This window comes from Platalea leucorodia (genome assembly GCF_965183815.1).
Source record: "Platalea leucorodia genome assembly, chromosome: 27".
In the NCBI taxonomy this organism is placed as follows: Eukaryota; Metazoa; Chordata; class Aves; order Pelecaniformes; family Threskiornithidae; genus Platalea; species Platalea leucorodia.
This window is the reverse complement of record NC_138849.1, coordinates 1-19,996: the sequence shown is the minus strand read 5'-3', so window position 1 is coordinate 19,996 and position 19,996 is coordinate 1. Positions and strand designations below refer to the sequence as shown.

At 67.1% G+C, this 19,996-nt stretch overlaps 3 protein-coding genes across 4 annotated transcripts; all 3 read right to left on the bottom strand.

Annotated features, from left to right (window-relative positions):
• Nucleotides 1-4,097: 4,097 nt before the first annotated feature.
• On the bottom strand, nucleotides 4,098-4,872 carry LOC309600975 (histone H2B 5). The gene has a single exon (XM_082333706.1). It carries the CDS (start codon nucleotides 4,838-4,840, stop codon nucleotides 4,460-4,462), a length of 381 nt encoding a protein of 126 aa, XP_082189832.1. The 5' UTR covers nucleotides 4,841-4,872; the 3' UTR covers nucleotides 4,098-4,459.
• A 4,002-nt stretch (nucleotides 4,873-8,874) lies between these two features.
• JOSD2 (Josephin domain containing 2) lies at nucleotides 8,875-11,502 on the bottom strand. 2 transcript variants are annotated; one of them, XM_082333699.1, is made up of 6 exons: nucleotides 11,482-11,502; nucleotides 11,361-11,439; nucleotides 9,969-10,191; nucleotides 9,745-9,870; nucleotides 9,453-9,647; nucleotides 8,875-9,375 (listed from the first exon to the last, which is right to left on the bottom strand). In XM_082333699.1, the coding sequence occupies exons 2-6, from the start codon at nucleotides 11,392-11,394 to the stop codon at nucleotides 9,276-9,278; spliced, it is 678 nt and encodes a 225-aa protein (XP_082189825.1). In that variant the 5' UTR covers nucleotides 11,395-11,439; nucleotides 11,482-11,502; the 3' UTR covers nucleotides 8,875-9,275. The 2 variants fall into 2 exon arrangements, with proteins under 2 accessions (XP_082189825.1, XP_082189824.1); XM_082333698.1 differs by having other exon boundaries at nucleotides 11,361-11,499.
• Nucleotides 11,503-11,804: 302 nt separating this feature from the next.
• ASPDH (aspartate dehydrogenase domain containing) lies at nucleotides 11,805-18,930 on the bottom strand (the record flags this gene model as incomplete). The annotated part of the gene is given in 10 exon segments (XM_082333715.1): nucleotides 11,805-11,842; nucleotides 13,110-13,261; nucleotides 13,342-13,568; nucleotides 14,909-15,058; nucleotides 16,139-16,223; nucleotides 17,371-17,378; nucleotides 17,380-17,418; nucleotides 17,421-17,480; nucleotides 17,482-17,516; nucleotides 18,870-18,930. Coding segments are annotated over 10 exon segments (855 nt in total).
• Nucleotides 18,931-19,996: the final 1,066 nt, after the last annotated feature.

Sequence of the window (19,996 nt, the reverse complement as noted above, 5' to 3'; positions counted from 1 at the left end):
TCCAGCTGACCCCAAACATCTGCAACTGACCCCAAACATCTGCAACATCTCCAGCTGACCCCAAACATCTGCAACTGACCCCAAACATCTGCAACATCTCCAACTGGCCCCTAACATCTCCAATTGACCCCAAACATCTGCAACATCTCCAACTGGCCCCTAACATCTGCAACATCTCCAGCTGACCCCAAACATCTGCAACATCTCCAACTGGCCCCAAACATCTCCAGCATCTCCAGCTGACCCCAAACATCTGCAACTGACCCCAAACATCTCCAGCATCTCCAGCTGACCCCAAAGAGCTCCAACTGACCCCAAACAGCTCCAACTGACCCCAAAGAGCTCCAGCAGCTCCAGCTGACCCCAAACATCTCCAACATCTCCCACTGACCCCAAACATCTCCAATTGACCCCAAACAGCTCCAGCTGACCCCAAACATCTCCAACATCTCCCGCTGACCCCAAACAGCTCCAGCATCTCCAGCTGACCCCAAACATCTGCAACTGACCCCAAACATCTGCAACATCTCCAACTGACCCCAAACATCTGCAACATCTCCAACTGGCCCCAACGTCTCCAGCATCTCCTGCTGACCCCAAACAGCTCCAGCAGCTCCAGCTGACCCCAAACAGCTCCCGCTGACCCCAAACAGCTCCAGCATTTCTCCTTTCATCGTAAAAGCAGGGAAATCAGCCTATCTGGTGTTTACTTTCTTGGTGCTCCCACATGGAAACCCCACCCCAACAAAACTTGCTCCCTTCCCCCCCCCGTTTTCTCAGAAACCGGCCACATCTCCGGCCCTTTCCAAGCAGGACCAGGCCAACGCCGAAGCGTTTCGCCCGCCTCGCGCCCCTTTTCCCGTGCAAACACGTGTATTTTCCCTACTCGCCGGCAGGAAAAAAAAAAACAAAACCAAAAACCCCAAAGGTTGCCCTTTAAATCCCCAACCTGGGCGTGAGCACCTGGCAAGCTGCTTCTTGACGGGATGAGTAACCTGATGGGATGATTAACCTTCCTGCTAATTAAAGAGAAAAAAAAAAAAACGAACGGGTTCAGCGCAGCCTCGCTGCCGTATCACCTTTGCCTCCGATTTGCAACCCCGGGTGTTCACGGCCTATAAAGTTATCACAAGGAGGGAATGGGTTTTTTTGGCAGCTGCTGGAAAAGCCAGGGTGAAGCTGGCCGGGCGTTGCCCTTTGCTCGAGAAGGTTTTGCAATTTGAGGGGTTATCGGTTTATCAGGGTTGGTGTCGCCGGAGTCAAAGTGCCACCACGGCGAGGGGACGTTGGCCTGGGGTGAGGCGGCGAGTCCCGGGGTGGATCCGTGCCCGGCCGCCCCCGCCAGCGGGATGTCCTGAAGGAGATTATTTGGGGTGGGGGGAAAATGTCGCCCGTCCCCACCCCGGCGTCCCCCGCCCCGTCCCTGTCCCCACGTTCACGTCCCCTGCTCTGTGCCACCAGCCTGCAAGGGACACGGGGCCGGTTGGGGGCTGCTAGTGGGGGTCCTGTCACCCCGCCCAGGGCCAGCAACCCGCTGGGCACCGTGTCCCCATCGTCCCCAGTCGCTCACTGGGACGATGGTCACCACCACCACCGGGGCCGTGGGGCAGGAGAAGCCAGGTCCTGCTGTGGGGGCTGTGGGACTGGGAGGGACTGGGAGGGACTGGGAGAGCCCAGGCTTTCCGTTCCCCTTGGGGACAGGATGAGATGAGGTCCCCTCCCCCTCCAGGTGGCACCTGTGGTCCCCAAGGGGGGGGTGGCAGACGCAGGGGACTTCAGAGGTGGTCCCTGGTGGGGCGTCACCTACGGAGCAGCGCACGTGGTGGGGCGCACGGGGTGACAGCCCTGGGGTGCCACGCACGGACCGTGACGGGGTGTGACGTGTGGTGCCCATGGGGTGTCCCCAAAGGGGGGGGGGGGGGGTCACAGACGGGGTGTCCCCAGAGAGGGGGGTGGCCGCACAAGGTCCCTGATGGGGTGACAAACACGGGACGTCACGCGGGGTCCCCGGTGGGGCGTCAGACTTGGGACGTCACGTGCGGTCCCCGGTGGGGTGTCACACGCGGGGTGTCACACGCGGGGTGTCACACGCTGTCCCCCAAGGCGGGGAGGAGGGGGGGTTACACAAGGTCCCCAGTGGGGCGTCACGCGTGGGACGTCACCCGCCGTCCCCGCAGAGGGGGGTCATATTCACGTCATACCTGGGCGGGGGTGACACGCTGGGGGCAGTCCCCAAACTGAGCGTCCCCCCGCGGTCCCCAAACGGGGACCCCCCCCCCCCCCCCGCTGCCCTGAGCAGGGGCGACACAGAGCGACCGGCTGTCGCCCAAAAAAAAAGACAGAAAGGGGGAAGGTCCCACCGAGATTTGAACTCGGATCGCTGGATTCAGAGTCCAGAGTGCTAACCATTACACCATGGGACCGGCCCGCCCGGGCCGCCCCGCCGGGCCCCACACCCCTCCCCGCCGCCTCCGCCGCCAACCTAAAACGGCTCCGGGGCCGGGGAGCGGCGGGGCCGGGGCGGGGGAACGGGGGAAGGGACCGGGCGGAGGGGAAAAACAAAAGCAAGCGGGGTTCGCCCGAACAGGGACTTGAACCCTGGACCCTCAGATTAAAAGTCTGATGCTCTGCCGACTGAGCTATCCGGGCTCCTGGCGGCGCCCCACCGGCGCCTGCCCATGGGCGGTGGGGGAAACGCCCGCGGCGCGGGGAAAAAGGGCGAAAACAGGGATTTTTTAGAGCGAAAACTATCATTTTTGAAAGGTTTTAAGGTGAAAAAGGTGCTGGCGGGGGGGGGGGGAACGGACGTTTGAGGCCGTACGGCCCGGCGGGGCGGACCGGAGTGAGAACCGCGCCCCCCCACCACCACCTTCTCCCGCCCCCCCCTTCCGCTGCGGACCAATGGGAAAGCCGCCGGCTCGCAGCGCGGCCAATCAGCGCTCAGCTGATTGATCCCGTCTGGAGGCCATTGAACCTTCGGCAGGGCTCGGCGCCCGGCATCCACCTGAAATACGCTCTTCGCGGGAGAGCGGAGCCCGCGGCCGGCCCTTAGCCCCGCCGCCGAGCTGCTCATAGATAAAAACCGGCTTTAGCAGATGTAAAAAGCCGGGGTTCATCGCCTCGATGTTCACCCGCAGCCTGAGGAAGCGAGCGACGCCCTCCCTGCCCGCGGCCGCCGTCCCGCCCGCTCCCCACCCCCCCCCCTTTATAACCTCCCCGGCGCTCGCTGATTGGCCAGAGACGCGGCGGCTCCAAACGTCGTTCCGCTATTGGCCAGGAATCGGCGCCGTTTTATTGGTTCGTCAGGTTGGGGCGTGGCCAGGGCGGGGCGGGAGCCCAAGGAGCGGCTGGGGGAGCTGGGGGGGCTCAGCCTGGAGAAGAGGAGGCTGAGGGGAGCCCTCATCGCTCTCTGCAACGGCCTGAAAGGAGGCTGGAGCCGGGGGGGTCGGTCTCTGCTCCCCAGGAACAAGCGATGGGACGAGAGGGAACGGCCTCAAGCTGCGCCAGGGCAGGGTTGGGTTGGGTATTAGGGAACATTCCTTCCCCCAAAGGGCTGCCAGGCCCTGGCCCAGGCTGCCCAGGGCAGGGGCTGAGTCCCCGTCCCTGGGGGGGTTTAAAGGACGGACAGACGTGGTGCTCGAGGACATGGCTTACCGGTGAACTTGGCAGTGCTGGGTTACCGGTTGCACTCGATGATCTTAAGGGTCTTTTCCAACCTTAACGGTTCTATGATTGATCTCTGTTCTAGACAAATAAAGAGTAAAACCCACCCAAGCACAGCAGCGGCGTGAAGGCGTGTACAACAGGCGGCGTTCTGACGTTCAAACCCCTTTTATTACAAAGATCTTAGTCCGAAAAAGCCTCAATTCTGCCCCTGAGAAGGAGGGAAAAAGAGGCCGCCCCCCCCCCCCCAAAGCGCCGTATAGACGCGTATATAAAGTGCAGCACCCACCTATAGGAACGAACCGCTCCGTTCCCCGCCCCCCCCCCCCGGCAGCGACGCGCCCCCCCCCCCACCCCGCCCCCGCAATGGCCGCGGCCGCTCCGCCCGCGGGGGTTTATATAGCCCGGCGGCGGACCAGAGGGAAAACCGCGCCGCTCCCCTACGCCCCGCCCACAAGGCGCCCGCCCGGGCCAATCAGAGCGCAGCAACGGGTTTGAAGGGGAAAGCGGCAGCGGCCCCGCCAACGCGGCGCGGGGAGCGGGGGAAAAACCGTAACGACAGCCTAAAACCCGCGGTTTTGTTAAAAAAACAGCTAGAGAACCTATTTTTTTAAAACGCCCGCTCCCTCCCCACCCCCCCCCCCCACGAGCTACAAACCGGTACAATCCTCAAAAAGGCCAAAAAACAGAGGGGGGGGGGAGAGGGGTGGCAGGAGCGATCTCAGCTCTTTGGTTAAAAAAACGTGGGTGGCTCTGAAAAGAGCCGTTGGGTTGAGTTCAGCCGGATCCGGGGGTTTCACTTGGAGCTGGTGTATTTGGTGACGGCCTTGGTGCCCTCGGAGACGGCGTGCTTGGCCAGTTCGCCGGGCAGCAGGAGCCGGACGGCCGTCTGGATCTCCCGCGAAGTGATGGTGGAGCGTTTGTTGTAGTGAGCCAAACGCGAGGCCTCCCCCGCGATGCGCTCGAAGATGTCGTTGACGAAGGAATTCATGATACCCATGGCCTTGGAGGAGATCCCGGTGTCGGGGTGCACCTGCTTCAGCACTTTGTAGACGTAGATGGAGTAACTCTCCTTGCGGCTGCGCCGCCGCTTCTTATCTCCCTTTTTTTGGGTCTTTGTCACCGCTTTTTTAGAGCCTTTTTTAGGAGCGGGCGCCGATTTGGCCGGTTCAGGCATCGCCCTCTCGATCCGGTCACCGCCACCGCTGCGAAAGGAGGCCGAGAAATGAAGGGGGCGAGCGGGCGGCGGCGCTTTTATAGCGGCGATATGCAAATGAGGGGTTGGAACGCCGCGCACGCTCATTGGCTGAGGCGGCGAGCAAGGCCACACCTCCCCTGCATGCAAATAGACCGGCTCCAAAACTCGCGCTCTGATTGGGCGCTGAGGCTTGGGGCGTTTTAACCAATCAGAGCGCGCCGTTTGGATCCTGCCGAGCACAGCGCGGGGAACGGGCGGGAGCGGTGGAAGCGGCGCTGGTACCGGTTAACGGCGGCGGAACGGAGCGAAACCGGTCCCGGGGGCTTCGTTCGCGGGGCCCGGGCTCTGGGGGAGCCGCAGCGGGGCTTCCCCGGGGGACAAAGGCGCTACCGGACCCGCGGGGCCCCGCTCTCCCCTCGGGCCGCGGCCGCGGAGGCCGGGAGGGAACCGGACCCCCCCCGGGGAGGCCCCGCCCACCCGCACGCTGCAGCCAATCAGCGCCGAGCGCGCCAAATTCAAATCTCTCAGCGCGCAGGCAGCGAGCGGCGCCTCTGCTCGTTCTTCACCTTCATTAGCGCGGCGTCCTAATGAGCGCAGGCTCACCCCTGGCGGGCGGAAAGATTTTACCCATCCGTTTTAGGGTGAATCCCCTGATTTTTGGGTCTCTCAGGAACTTTTTCGCGGGGGCATTGGTGGTTCAGTGGTAGAATTCTCGCCTGCCACGCGGGAGGCCCGGGTTCGATTCCCGGCCAATGCAACGCCTAATTTTTCCCTTCCCACCCGTTTATTACCTATTTTTTACTCCATTTTTCCACCTGGGACGCAAAAACTGACCGCGCCGCAGTGTGAAACTCCCACCCAAAACTACAAAAAAACTCCCCACGGGTGGAAAAATAAATAAACCAAAATACTGAAGTTCGTCCCTGGGTGGGCTCGAACCACCAACCTTTCGGTTAACAGCCGAACGCGCTAACCGATTGCGCCACAGAGACCCGCGGTGCGCGGCCCCCCCCGCCGCCCGGCTCCGCTGCTCGGAGCCAAATTTGGGGGGAAAAATGGGAAAATTGGAACATTGGGGGGGGTTGGGGGGGGGGGTCTGCAGCTGAAAGAGAAAAGGGGGAGCCCGGGTTGGAAAATAGCACGGGGTTCCGCCCCCTGCAAGCCGCGTGGCTGTAAAAAAAAAGGGTAAAACCTGCAAAAAAAAAGGGGGGATTGGGAAATTGCACTGGCGGGGGGGGGGGGGGTTCTGAGCCTGCAGCAGAATGGGGGGGGGTCGCGGGGGGCTCAGGCGCTCGGCTGCGGGAATTTGGCGGGGGGGGAGGTGGAAATGGCGGGGAGGACTCAAAAACCGGTTGGTAAAAAAGGTGAAGAAGGGGAATGGGGAAAAAGAAAGGACCCAGCCGACGAGGATGGGATTCGAACCCACGCGTGCAGAGCACAATGGATTAGCAGTCCATCGCCTTAACCACTCGGCCACCTCGTCCGCCGCTTCGGCGCCGCCGCCGCGCCGCCATGGGGCGCCCTCCGCCGTGAGAGGGGGCGTGGCTTGAGGTGGGCGGGGCTTGGCGGGGGGGAAGGCGGTGCCAAGGGCGGCGGCGGGCGCGGGGCGCGCGCAGGGGATGTAGCTCAGCGGTAGAGCGCATGCTTCGCATGTATGAGGCCCCGGGTTCAAGCCCCGGCATCTCCAGCGGGGGGCGGGGAGCCCCCCGTCGTCTTTTTGGGGGGTCTTAGGTGGGGAACAACATCCCGGCGGGGGAGGGGAGGCCACCCCCACCCTTATTTTTCCCTCCGGGAAAACCCTGCCCGCTTCCCATGCACCCTCTTCTGTGAGGCGCCGCAACCGGTCTCCGCCCAAGCCGGGCTGCGGGAGGGAATTTTGCCAAATCCGCTTTATCAGGACAAAGCAAACCGTCGCGACAAGCAGCAGAGTGGCGCAGCGGAAGCGTGCTGGGCCCATAACCCAGAGGTCGATGGATCGAAACCATCCTCTGCTAAGCGTTCTTTTTTCCTCTTTTTATTCCTCCATTCACCTTTTCTGCGTTCTCCTCACGCCCTCAACGCCCCCCGCCAAGGCTCAACGCCCTCCCCCATCCCATTTTTCTAAATATTTCCCCCTCCTGAACATCAGGGATTTTTCGCACAAGCACCCAACGCTCCCACAACGCACGGGCGGCCGCCCTGACACCTTCACAAGCTCGATCGGGTTGGAAGAAGCCTCCGGAGGAGCCCAACGCAACCTCCTGCTGGCAGCGGGGAAGAATTGGATCACACGGGATCGCTCAGGCCTTCAAGCCTGAGGAATCTTCAAGGGAGGAGAGCGCCCGCCCGCCGCGATGCTCCCGCTTGCTCGGTGGGCGCTTAACCGGAGCTCAGCGCTGGAATGAGCAAGTTGCTTCCTTACGGTAACGCTATACCCGGGATAATCAGGCTTCCAGAGGGGAAAATTAGGCCGTAAAAGGGAGCTGGGAGCCGCTGGGAGCCGCTGGGAGCCGCTGGGAGCCGCTGGGAGCCGCTGTTGCCCCAGGCCGGGGGCGAGCGCTCCCCATTTTAGCGCCAAAACCACCGGTTTAAACTCCAGAGCCGCCTTCTGATTGGTGGATGAGAGGAGCGTCGCGATTGGTCGGTGGAGGCGGTGGGCGGGGCGCCAGCGCGTCGGCTCGCAGTTCCCACTCCGGTCCGCACCTGCGCTATATAAAACCCGGCGGAGGCGCCGCCGCGCTCAGTCCGCGGCGCGGTGAGTGTGGGAGCGGGGCTGGGCCGGTGCCCGTACCCTTCCTAGGCCCGTGTGTTCCCCCCAACCGCGTTAATTATCCTCACTTACCCTGTTTTTAACGTAATTATATATTGTTTTATTGGTTTTGTGGGGTTAACGTTAATTTTGAGTAGAGGGAGAGTGGTAAGGTGGTGTGCGATTGATCAGGTGAGCCCGTTCCGGAGCGGGTGGGGGAGAAAGCGATCGAAAAGTGACTTTGATTTGCCTTAGGGTGGGAAAAATGAGGGGGTGGAGTTGGGGGGTGAAGAGGAAACGAGGTTAAAAAAGGAGGGGGAGAAGAAAAGGACGTGGCCTCCCCGTCGGGGAATCGAACCCCGGTCTCCCGCGTGACAGGCGGGGATACTCACCACTATACTAACGAGGAGGGGGCTGGCAGCGCCCCTCGGCTGCCGCTGCTGAGCCCCCACGCGTGGGCCGCGGCCGGGTCCGCCGCCCCCCTTGCCCCCCGCTTTGCCCCCGGGGGGAGCCGCCGACACGCGTGGGGAGGCGGCGGGGGGGGGGCGGGACAGGCGGGGGGGCGGCGGCGGCGGCAGAGGGAGGGCGAGGGCGGCTGCGAGCAGCGCGCGGCGCCGTGGCTTAGTTGGTTAAAGCGCCTGTCTAGTAAACAGGAGATCCTGGGTTCGAATCCCAGCGGTGCCTCCGCCCTGTCGCGCCTCTATCGCGATAGCAACGCGTCCTGTTTTGCATATTCCCCGCCTTTTTTTTGTTGGTTTATTTTTTTTAACCCCACATCTCGCCCCTCCCGCCCTTGAGGAAGAGGAGGCGGCAGCGCGGCGGAGGTGGCGCCGTGGTGGAGCCCCCGCGTGGGGGGTTGGTGGCGAGTGGGTTGAAAACGAAAATGGGTGCAAAAAAGAGGGGTTTGGGGTCGGTTTCTCATTTTTCCCTGGCCGGGAATCGAACCCGCGGCCGGATCCAAGCGGCGCGCAGCCATTGGCTGCCAGGCTGGACGGCGCGGGCCAATCAGCGGGCGCGCTTTGGAGCCGCCCCGGGGGAGCGGGGAGAAGCGGGGCGGGAGCAGGAGCGGCGCCGTTGGGATCCTACCGGATCCCCCGGGATCCCTCGGGATCCCCCGGGCCTGCGGCTGCTCCGCGGGGGGGGGGGGACGCGCCCGGGGAAGCCCCGCTGCGAGGGCAGGGCGCAAAAATGGGGGTCACGCGGGGGGGATTTGGGGGGGCTCAGCCCCACGCTCCCGCTCTCGGCCCCGCAGGGACGCCTTCCCCCGAGGAGCGGAGACGCAAAACCTGTTCAACCAACGCTTTTAATCCCCTTTTCGGGGGGAATTAAGCCCAATTCGGCGCCACGCTCGCCCCGAGGTTGCGGTTGCGGAGCTGGTAAAGGCGCACGACCGGCGTCCGACGCGCGCAACCGGCACGCGACGCGCGTGAACGGGGAGGGCGGCACGCACAAGCGGCGCGCGGCACCCCCTCCCCGCCGCCGCGCCCCCTCGCACACCCGAAATCGGAGGGGAATCGAAGCGCCGGCGCGGTGACAAAACCGTCGTCGCGACCCCGTCGGCAGCGCTCAGGGACGGGGCGGGGGAGGAGAAAAAGAAATCCCAAAGTGGCGCGGTTTCATCCCGAAGCGGAGGGCAAGGCGTTGTCGTCACCCGTTGGCGTTGTCACCCGTCGCCGCGTTGCCGTGTCACTCGGGGCTCAGCCAAGCGCCCGCCTCCTCCGCGGCGCGCGGCACGACGAGAAAAACCTCGCAGATCCCTCGGGAAAGGAAATCCCGCAGGAAAGCCCTGCCGGAGGGAAAAGCGGCGGGTGTGCGTCCGCGTCCCCGTCGCCGCGGCCGTCGCCGCGCCGGCGTCGCCCCTACCTCAGCTCCGCCTCGCCGCCGATGACGACGGGCGCCCGGAGTTTGGAATCGAGGTTGTAGTAGGTTCCGCCGAGCTGGCGGACGGCGAACCAGTGCTTGCGCCGTAACGGCAAAGCCACGAACCCCACCGACAGCCGGGAGGGGATGTTGAGGATGAACCCCAGGATTTCACCCAGCGCCAACCGCTCCAGCGAGCTGGAAAGAGGAAAAAAAAAAATAACAACCCCAAAAGGGTTGAGAATTGGGGTGCGAACACCCCAAAAAGCCCCCGAATGAGGGCGTCGGGGCGCACCGGCGTTTGTCCCACCAAACCGCCGCCAGCCCCAGGCTCTGCAGCGCCGCCATGATGACGTTGACGTCGTAGTTGCCGGTGCCCAAGAGGCTGCGGTGGGGGTTGAGGCGAGCGCCGGGAGCCAATCTAGGGTGGGGGAAAAAAAAAAAAAAACGAGAAATTGGTAAAAAGGGGTGAAATGACCCAAATTGGGGTGGGTTTTTGGGGGGGGAAGGGGGGCGCGCCTCTGGCAGATGGCGTCGGCGGCGCGGCGGGTGAAGCAGGGCCGCTGCAGGACGTTGTTGAGGGCGTGGAGGGCGCAGAGCTCCAGGCGCTGGCGCTCGTGGTAGGGAGCCGCCGGCGGCGGCGACGATGATGACGACGGCGGCGACGATGATGACGACGGCGACGATGGCGGCGATGGGGGGGACCCCGCTGTGGTGCTCGGGTCGGGGGGGGCCTGGCTGCCTGTGGGGGGGTGGGGTGTTAGTGCTGGTGGCACCCCAAAATTACAGCCCCACCCCCCCAAAGATCACTTTGGGTCCCCCCAAAATCCCCCCCTGCACCCCCAGACCCCCCCCAAAATTCCCCCAGCCCCCCCCAGACTTTCCTGAGACTCCCCTGCACCCCCAAACCCCCCAAGATCCCTCCAGCCCCCCCCCAGCCCTACCTGACACCCCCAGGCCCCCCAAGATCCCCCCTGAGCTTCCTGAGACCCCCCCCGCACCCCTAAGCCCCCCAAGATCCCCCCAGACACCCCCAGGCCCCCCAAAATCCCCCCAGCCCTTGCTGACACCCCCAGACCCCCCCAAATCCCCCCAGAGCTTCCTGAGACCCCCCCCTGCACCCCCAAACCCCCCAAGATCCCCTCCAGACCCCCCCAAAATCCCCTAAGATCCCCCCAGGCACCCCCAGACCTTTCCGATGCCCCCAGACCCCCCCCAAACCCCCCCCAGATCCCCCCCAGCTCTTCCTGACACCCCCAGACCCCCCAAAATCCCCCCAGACCTTCCCAAAATCCCTGCAGAGCTTCCTGAGACCCCCCCTGCACCCCCAAACCCCCCAAGATCCCCCCCAGATGCCCCCGGCCCCCCCCCAAGATCCCCCCCAGCCCTTCCTGACACCCCCAGGCCCCCCCAAGATCCCCCCCGACCTTTCCGACGCCCCCAGACCCCTCCCAAAAGTCTCCCAAGATCCCCCCCAGCCCTTGCTGACACCCCCAGGCCCCCCAAAATCCCCCTCAGATCCCCCCCAAATCCCCCCCGAGCTTCCTGAGACCCCCCTGCACCCCCAGACCCCCCCACACCCCCCCAGGCGCCTCCCCGATCCCCCCCGGTGCCCCCCAACTCTTCCAAACACCCCCAGATCCCCCCCAAAAAACCCCTCCAGAGCCCCCCCCCCCGCACCCACAGATCTCCCACCCCCCAAAACCCCTCCAGACCCCCCCAAGCCCCTCCCGGCTCCCCGGGACCCCCCCAACTCCCCCCGGGACCCCCCCAAACGCCCCCCGGTATCCCGGGACACCCCCCCCCCCCCCGGGCCTCCTCCAGGCCGCTCCGCCGCCCCTCCAGGCCCTTCCTCGGGGTAACCGGGCCTCCCCGAGCCCCCCGGGACCCCCCCGGCCCGGCCCAGCGCACCCCGCCGTTCCTCCGGGGCCGGTGGCGGCCGCATCCCGGCCCCCCCCGGTCCCGATCCCGGTCCCGGTCCCGGTCCCGGTCCCGGTCCCGGTCCCGGTCCCCGTCCCGGTCCCGGTCCCGGCTTCGGCCTCCACCCCCGGGTGGGAACTACAGCTCCCGGCGTGCACCGCGGCTGCCGGCCCGGCGGACCTTCCTCCCGGCGTGCCTTGCGGCGCGGCCCGTAGACAGGTAACGGCCGCTGGCCCCGTTTCCCGGCGTGCCTTGCGCCGCGCTCCCGACCTTCCTCCCGTCATGCCCCGCGCCCGCCCGCCGCCATGATGAGGCGCAGCCGCCATGGTGCCGGTGTGGCCGCCTTTAATGTCACCCGCGCTGGCCCCGGGGTGGCCCCGCGCTGGCCCCGCGCTGGCCCCGCACTGGCCCCGGGGTGGCCCCGGTCCCGCGGCCTCAGCAGAGCTGGACGCATCCGCCGTGTCCGTGGCAGGCTGGGGGGGGGGGGGGGAGAGATGGGGTGAGCGGGGGGCTCGGGGGGACATGGGGGGAGATGGGGGGACAGTGGGGACATGGGGGGACGGGGGGGACACGGGGGGGCATGGGGACATGGGGGGGCATGGGGGGACACTGGGGACATGGGGGGACATAGGGGGCATGGAGAGAGATGGGGGGGACATGGGGGGATCTGGGGGGGGACAGGGGACATGGGGACACGGGGGTCATGGAGAGAGATGGGACAGTGGGGGCTATGGGACATGGGGGACATGGGGGGACACGGGATCTGGGGGGACACTGGGAACATGAAGAGATCTGGGGGACACTGGGGGCATGGAGGGAGATGAGGGGACATGGGGGGGCATTGGGGACATGGGGGGATCTGGGGGGACAAGGGGACATGGAGAGAGATGAAGGGACATGGGGGGACACTGGGGACACATGGAGGGACAGGGGGGATATGGGGACACTGGGGATCTGGGGGGGCACTGGGGACATGGAGAGAGATGAGGGGACATGGGGGGGACAGTGGGGACACATGGGGGACAGGGGACATGGAGAAAGATGAGGGGACACGGGATCTGGGGGGACGGGGACATGCAGGGCCATGGGGACACAGGACATGGAGAGAGATGGGGGGACATGGGGACATGGGGGGACATGGAGGGACACAGGGACAGGGGACATGGAGAGAGGCGAGGGGACATGGGGGGGCACTGGGGACACGGGGGAAATGAGGGGGCAGGGGGGACATGGGGGGACAGGGGCCATGGAGAGATCTGGGGGACATGGGGGACAGGAGGGGACATAGGGGACAGGGGACATGGAGAGAGATGGGGGGCCATGGGGGACACTGGGGACATGGGAGGATCTGGGGGGACAGTGGGGACATGGGGGGATGGGGGACATGGAGAAAGATGAGGGGACACGGGGGGATTTGGGGGGACGGGGACATGCAGGGACACGGGGACACAGGACATGGAGAGAGGTGAGGGGACATGGGGGGTCACTGGGGACGTGGGGGGATCTGGGGGGACATGGGGACATGGAGGGACACAGGGACAGGGGACATGGAGAGAGGCGAGGGGACATGGGAGGACAGGGGACGTGGAGGGACAGGGGGACACGAGAGATGAGGGGACACCGGGGACATGGGGGGACGCAGGACATGGAGAGAGATGGGGGGACATGGGGACATGGAGGGACAGGGGACACGGGGGGACAGGAGGGGACACGGGGGACAGGGGCCGGGGGGGCGCCCACCCCGCAGGCTGCTCCAGAAGGCATCGCGGGTGGCATCGCCGGTGACGGCGCCCGGCGCCGCCGGGTTGCGGCGGGTGCTGGTGACGCGCAGCGCCCGGCCCTCGTCCCCCACGCCCGTCACCTCCACCTCCACGATGTGGCAGTCGGGGACGCTGCGGGACGCGAGGGGGCCGTGACACGGGGGACGGAGCGCGCGGGCGGGGGCCGCCGGGGGCGGGGGCCCGTCGCCCACCTGGGGTCGGCCACCAAGCAGGCGCGGACGCCGTCGAAGCCCAGGCGCGGGGCGGCCACGGCGGCGGCCGCCATGGTGTTGACGTTGTTGGGGGCGAGGGGACAGAGGGGACGCAGGGGACCCTCGTAGAGCACCGCCCGCCCCCCCGCCGCCGCCGCCAGCCGCTCCCGCAGCCGCCCCTCCAGGCGGAAGCTCTGCGGGGCCTTCGTCATCGTCACCTTCAGCCCCTGGGGGGGGGACACGCTGGCCCCGAGCCTGGGCACCGTCCCCAAGGCCCAGTGTGGCCCCCAACCTTGGACACTGTCCCCAAATCTGGATGTGGCCCCCAACCTTGGACGTTGTCCCCAAACCCCAGTGTGGTCCCCAACCCCAGATGTGGTCCCCAACCTTGGACGTTGTCCCCAAATCTGGATGTGGCCCCCAACCTTGGACGTTGTCCCCGAACCCAGATGTGGTCCCCAACCTTGGATGTTGTCCCCAAACCCCAGTGTGGTCCTCAGTCTTGGACATTGTCCCCAAATCTGGATGTTGTCCCCAACCTTGGACACTGTCTCCAAACCCCAGCATGACCCCCAACCTTGGACGTTGTCCCCAAATCTGGATGTTGTCCCCAACCTTGGACGTTGTCCCCAAGCCCAGATGGTGCCACCAACCTTGGACACTGTCCCCAAACCCAGCTGCGGTCCCCAACCCCAGATGTGGTCCCCAACCTTGGACGTTGTCCCCAAACCCAGTGTGGTCCAGTCTTGGACATTGTCCCCAAACCCAGATGTGGTCCCCAACCTTGGACACTGTCCCCAAATCTGGATGTGGTCCCCAGTCTTGGACACTGTCCCCAAGCCCAGATGTGGTCCCCAACCTCAGACACTGTCCCCAAACCCCAGTGTCGTCCCCAACCTCCATCGTGGTCCCCAAACCTTGACTTGGTCCCCAGTCCAGCCAATGTCCCCGATGCCACAGTGTCCCACCCCTTGGTGTCCCCTCCTCCTCAGTGTCCCCAGCCCCACGGCATCCCAAGCCCCATGGTGTCCCCAACCCCATGATGTCACTCTTCAGTGTCCCCAACCCCATGATGTCCCCAACCCCATGATGTCCCCAACCCCAGTGTCCCACCCCTTGGTGTCCCCAACCCCTGATGTCCCCAACCCCATGATGTCCCACCTCCTCAGTGTCCCCAGGCCCCTTGGTGTCCCCAACCCCACGGCATCCCAAGCCCCATGGTGTCCCCAGCATTCCACCCCTTGGTGTCCCCAACCCCAGTGTCCCAACCCTTGGTGTCCCCAACCCCACGGCATCCCAAGCCCCATGGTGTCCCCAACCCCATGATGTCCCACCTCCTCAGTGTCCCCAAGCCCCTTGGTGTCCCCAACCCCACGGCATCCCAAGCCCCACGGTGTCCCCAGCATCCCACCCCTTGGTGTCCCCAACCCCTGGTGTCCCCAACCCCACGGCATCCCAAGCCCCACAGTGTCCCCAGCATCCCACCCCTTGGTGTCCCCAGCCCCCCAGCATCCCGCCCCCGCCCCCCGCTGTCCCCCCGTCCCCGCTGTCCCCGCGGGCGGCTCACGGCCAGCGTGCCAGCCTCGTCCATGCGCCGGATGTCCTCGCAGCCCCACAGGGCGCCGCGGGGGACGTAGAGCGTGTGGCCCCCCCGCGCCGCCGCCCCCCGCAGCCGCCGCTCCGTCTCGGGGTCGGCCAGCGCCGTGGGGGACCCCAGCTGGGGACAGCGGCTCGGGCCACCACGTCCCCCGGGGGCCCCCCACCGTCCCCCGGTGTCCCCACCCTGCTGTCCCCAACCTCCCTCTTGTCCCCACTGTCCTGTCCCCAACTGGGACGTGGGGGACCCTGGGGACAGGGGGTGGCACTGGGGCATGGGGGACCCTGGGGACAGGGGGGACCCTGGGGACAGGGGGTGGCACTGGGGCATGGGGGACCCTGGGGACAGGGGGGGACCCTGGGGACAGGGGGTGGCACCAGGACGTGGGGGGACCTTGGGGACACAGGGTGGCACTGGGACGTGGGGGACCCTGGGGACAGGGGGTGGCACTGGGGCATGGGGGACCCTGGGGACAGGGGGGGACCCTGGGGACAGGGGGTGGCACTGGGGCATGGGGGACCCTGGGGACAGGGGGGGACCCTGGGGACAGGGGGTGGCACCGGGACGTGGGGGGACCTTGGGGACACAGGGTGGCACTGGGACGTGGGGGACCCTGGGGACAGGGGGTGGCACCAGGACATGGGGGGACCCCGGGGACAGGGGGTGGCACTGGAGCAGGGGGGACCCAACCTCCCCACTGTCCCCAAATCCCCGTTGTCCCCAGTGTCCCTGCCATCCTGTCCCCTGCTGTCCCCATTGTCCCCAAGATGCCATCCGCTCTGTCCCCAACCTCCCCAAGTCCCCATGTCCCCACCACCCCATCCCCATTGTCCCCAATATCCCCAGTGTCCCCAATATCCCCAGAGTCCCCATGTCCCCACCACCCCATCCCCTGTCCCCAATATCCCCAGTGTCCCCAACCTCCCTGTGTCCCCATGTCCCCACCACCCCATCCCCATTGTCCCCAATATCCTCAGTGTCCCCAACCTCCCCGTGTCCCCATGTCCCCACCACCCCATCCCCTCTGTCCCCAACCTCCCCATGTCCCCACCACCCCCATCCCCTGTCCCCAATATCCCCAGTGTCCCCAACCTCCCCGTGTCCCCATGTCCCCACCACCCCATCCCCTCTGTCCCCAGCCTCCCCACGTCCCCCGGCGCCCTGTCCCCGCTGTCCCCAGCCCGTGCCCCGTGTCCCCACCATGAAGTCAGCGTGGGCCAGGATGTCCTCGCCGTGCTCCCGGGCCACGCAGGGATGTGCCACCTCCACCACCAGGTCCACCTCCCTGGGGACATGGTGGCACGGGGACATGGGGGGACCCTGGGGACACGGGGTGGCACCGGGACGTGGGGGACCCTGGGGATGAGGGGTGGCACCTGGACATGGGGGGACCCTGGGGACATGGGGTGGCACTGGGATGTGGGGGGACCCTGGGGATGAGGGGTGGCACCGGGACGTGGGGGGACCCTGGGGACACGGGGTGGCACCGGGACGTGGGGGACCCTGGGGATGAGGGGTGGCACCTGGACATGGGGGGACCCTGGGGACATGGGGTGGCACTGGGATGTGGGGGGACCCTGGGGATGAGGGGTGGCACCGGGACGTGGGGGGACCCTGGGGACACGGGGTGGCACCGGGACGCGGGGGGACCCTGGGGACACTGGGTGGCACCGGGACGTGGAGGACCCCTGGGGACATGGGGTGGCACCGGGACGTGGGGGACCCTTGGGTACAGGGTGGCACCAGGACATGGGGGACCCTGGGGACAGGGGGTGGCACCGGGACGTGGGGGGACCCTGGGGATGAGGGGTGGCACGGGGACGTGGGGGACCCTTGGGTACAGGGTGGCACCAGGACATGGGGGGACCCTGGGGACAGGGGGGTCTGGGGAGGTGACAGGGGGTGGCAGGGTGGCAGGGAAGAGGGGGAATGGGGGTGACATGGGGGTGACATGGGGTGGCAGGGGATCCTGAGGGTGACAGTGGGGTCCCAGGGTGACATGGGGGTCCTGGGGGTGACGTGGGGGGTGACAGGGCGACATGGGGTGTTGGGTGATGGTGACATGGGGGTCCTGGGGGTGACAGTGGGGTCCCAGGGTGACATGGGGGTCCTGGGGGTGACGTGGGGGTGACAGGGTGACATGGGGTGTTGGGTGATGGTGACATGGGGGTCCTGGGGGTGACAATGGGGTCCCGGGGTGACAATGGGGTCCCAGGGTGACATGGGGGGGTCCCGGGGTGACATGGGGGTGGCGGGTGATGCTGAGGGTGACATGGGGGTCCTGGGGGTGACGTGGGGGTGACAATGGGGTCCCGGGGTGACGTGGGGGGGGTCCCAGGGTGACGTGGGGGTGGTGGGCGATGGTGAAGGTGCCACGGGCCCCCCGGGGGTGGGGGGTTGGGGTCCGGGGGGTGGGGGGGGGGGGTACCCACCGCTGGGGGGAGCAGGCGGAGGTCGGGCAGGCGCAGGGGGGGGGGGCAGCGCCCCCAGCCGCCCCCCCGTCCCGCGCCCAGACGAAGGCCAGGGCCAGGCCCAGGGGGGGGGCCCCGCGCCAGCAGCTGCCCCGCCAGGAACTGCCCTGGGGGAGGGGGCTGTCACCCCCCCATCACCCCCTGGCACCCCCCCGGCACCCCCCCCATCACCGCCCCATCACCCCCCCTGGCACCCCCCCGGCACCCCCCCATCACCCCCTGGCACCCCCCCATCACCCCCCCGGCACCCCCCCATCACCCCCCCATCACCCCCTGGCACCCCCCCCATCACCCCCTGGCACCCCCCCGGCACCCCCCCCGGCACCCCCCCATCACCCCCCGGCACCCCCCGGCACCCCCTGGCACCCCCCCATCACCCCCTGGCACCCCCCCCGGCACCCCCCCATCACCCCCTGGCACCCCCTGGCACCCCCCCATCACCCCCCGGCACCCCCCCGGCACCCCCCCGGCACCCCCCCCATCACCCCCCGGCACCCCCCGGCACCCCCCCGGCACCCCCCCATCACCCCCTGGCACCCCCCCGGCACCCCCTGGCACCCCCCCCATCACCCCCCCATCACCCCCCGGCACCCCCCCATCCCCAGGAACTGCCCTGGGGGAGGGGGCTGGCACCCCCCCTGTCACCCCCTGTCACCCCCCCCGTCATCCCCCGTCCCCAGGAACTGCCCCGGGGGGGGGGGCACTGCCCCATCACCTCCAATTCCCCCCCCCCATTTGCTCCCAGTCACCCCCCAGTGTCCTCCCAGTTGCCCCATAGCCCCCCCCATTGCCCCCCAGTTACCCCCATTTGCCCCAGTTACCCCCCAGTTACCCCCCACTTGACCCAATTGCCCCCCCAATTATCCCAACTGCCCCCCAATTGCCCCCCAGTTGCCCCCCCAGTTGCCCCCAACTGCCCCCAATTGCCCCCAATTACCCCCCAGTTGCCCCCATCGACCCCAGTTGCCCCAATTACCCCCATGAACCCCTAATTGCCCCCAAACTCCCCCCAATTGCCCCCCCACTTCCCACTCCCCCCCCCCCAACTGCCCTCAGAGCCCCCAGTTACCCCCCAATTACCCCCTAATTGCCCCTTGGGCCCCCAATTACCCCCCAATTGCCCCACAGCCCCCCTTGCCCCCCAGTTACCCCCTAATTGCCCCTTGGGCCCCCAATTACCCCCAATTGCCCCCCCCAGCCCCCCCCTCACCCCCTCAATTGCCCCACAGCCCCCCAGTTGCCCCCCCAATTGCCCCCCAGCCCCCCCTCACCCCCTCAATTGCCCCACAGCCCCCCTTGCCCCCCAGTTACCCCCCTTAATTGCCCCCATTTACCCCCCAATTACCCCCAATTGCCCCCCCAGCCCCCCAGTTGCCCCCCAATTGCCCCCACCCCCCCCCCCAGCCCCTCAATACCCCCCCAGCTCCCCCCTCCCAGTCCCTCCCAGTCCCCCCCAGTACCCAACTGGCCGTAGCCCAGGATCCCCACGCGGCGACACCGCGGGGCCTCCGCCTGCGCCATGGCCTGGGGGGGGGGGGGGGGGGCGGGGGTCAAGGGTCAGAGGTCAGGGGGGCTGACCCCCAACTGCCCCCCTGCCCCCATAACTGCCCCCCTCTGACTCCCCAACTGCCCCCCCGAGCCCCATAACTGCCCCCGTTAGCCCCACAACTGCCCCCGAGCCCCGTAACTGCCCCCTCTGACCCCCCAACTGCCCCCCCTGAGCCCCGTAACTGCCCCCCTGCCCCATAACTGCCCCCCCGAGCCCCATAACTGCCCCCCCTGAGCCCCGTAACTGCCCTCCTGCCCCATAATTGCCCCCTGAACCCCATAACTGCCCCCCATTAGCCCCATAACTGCCCCCTCTGACCCCCAACTGCCCCCCTGCCCCATAACTGCCCCCCTGAGCCCCATAACTGCCCCCCGTTAGCCCCATAACTGCCCCCCTGACCCCTAGCTGCCCTCCCTGAGCCCCATAACGCCCCCCCCCAGCCCCATAATTGCCCCCCGTGCCCCGTAACTGCCCCAGTGAACTCCATAACTGCCCCCTTTAGCCCCGTAACTGCCCCCCCTGCCCCATAACTGCCCCCTCTGACCCCCAACTGCCCCCTCTCACCCCCCCAACTGCCCCCCCCCGAGCCCCATAACTGCCCCCCACCCCATAATTACCCCCCGAGCCCCATAACTGCCCCCTTGACCCCTAACAGCCCCCCCGAGCCCTGTAACTGCCCTCCTGCCCCATAATTGCCCCCCTGAGCCCCATAACTGCCCCCCCGTTAGTCCCATAACTGCCCCCCCAGCCCCATAATTGCCTCCCTGCCCCATAACTGCCCCCCTCTGACCCCCAACTGCCCCCCCCCGAGCCCCGTAACTGCCCCCCCTGCCCCATAACTGCCCCCCTGCCCCATAACTGCCCCCCCATTAGCCCCATAACTGCCCCCCTGAGCCCCCTAACTGCCCCCCCCCGCCCCCTAACTGCCCCCTCACACCCCCCCCGCCCCCTAACTGACCCCCGAGCCCCATAACTGCCCCCCCCTCCGCTCCCTACCCACCCCTCCAGCCCCCCCAACTGCCCCCCCCATTGCCCCCC

Bases quoted from the DNA above. Each gene is read 5' to 3' on its own strand.
- LOC309600975 (XM_082333706.1), bottom strand. From the start codon at position 4,840: ATGCCTGAACCGGCCAAATCGGCGCCCGCTCCTAAAAAAGGCTCTAAA.
- JOSD2 (XM_082333699.1), bottom strand. From the start codon at position 11,394: ATGCGGCCGCCACCGGCCCCGGAGGAACGGCGGG. The intron at 10,192-11,360 runs GTGCGCTGGGCC...ACCCCCCCACAG, and splicing joins GGCCCCGGAGGAACGGCGGG to GCAGCCAGGCCCCCCCCGAC. The intron at 9,648-9,744 runs GTGCGCCCCGAC...TCCTCTTTCCAG, and splicing joins GTTTGGTGGGACAAACGCCG to CTCGCTGGAGCGGTTGGCGC.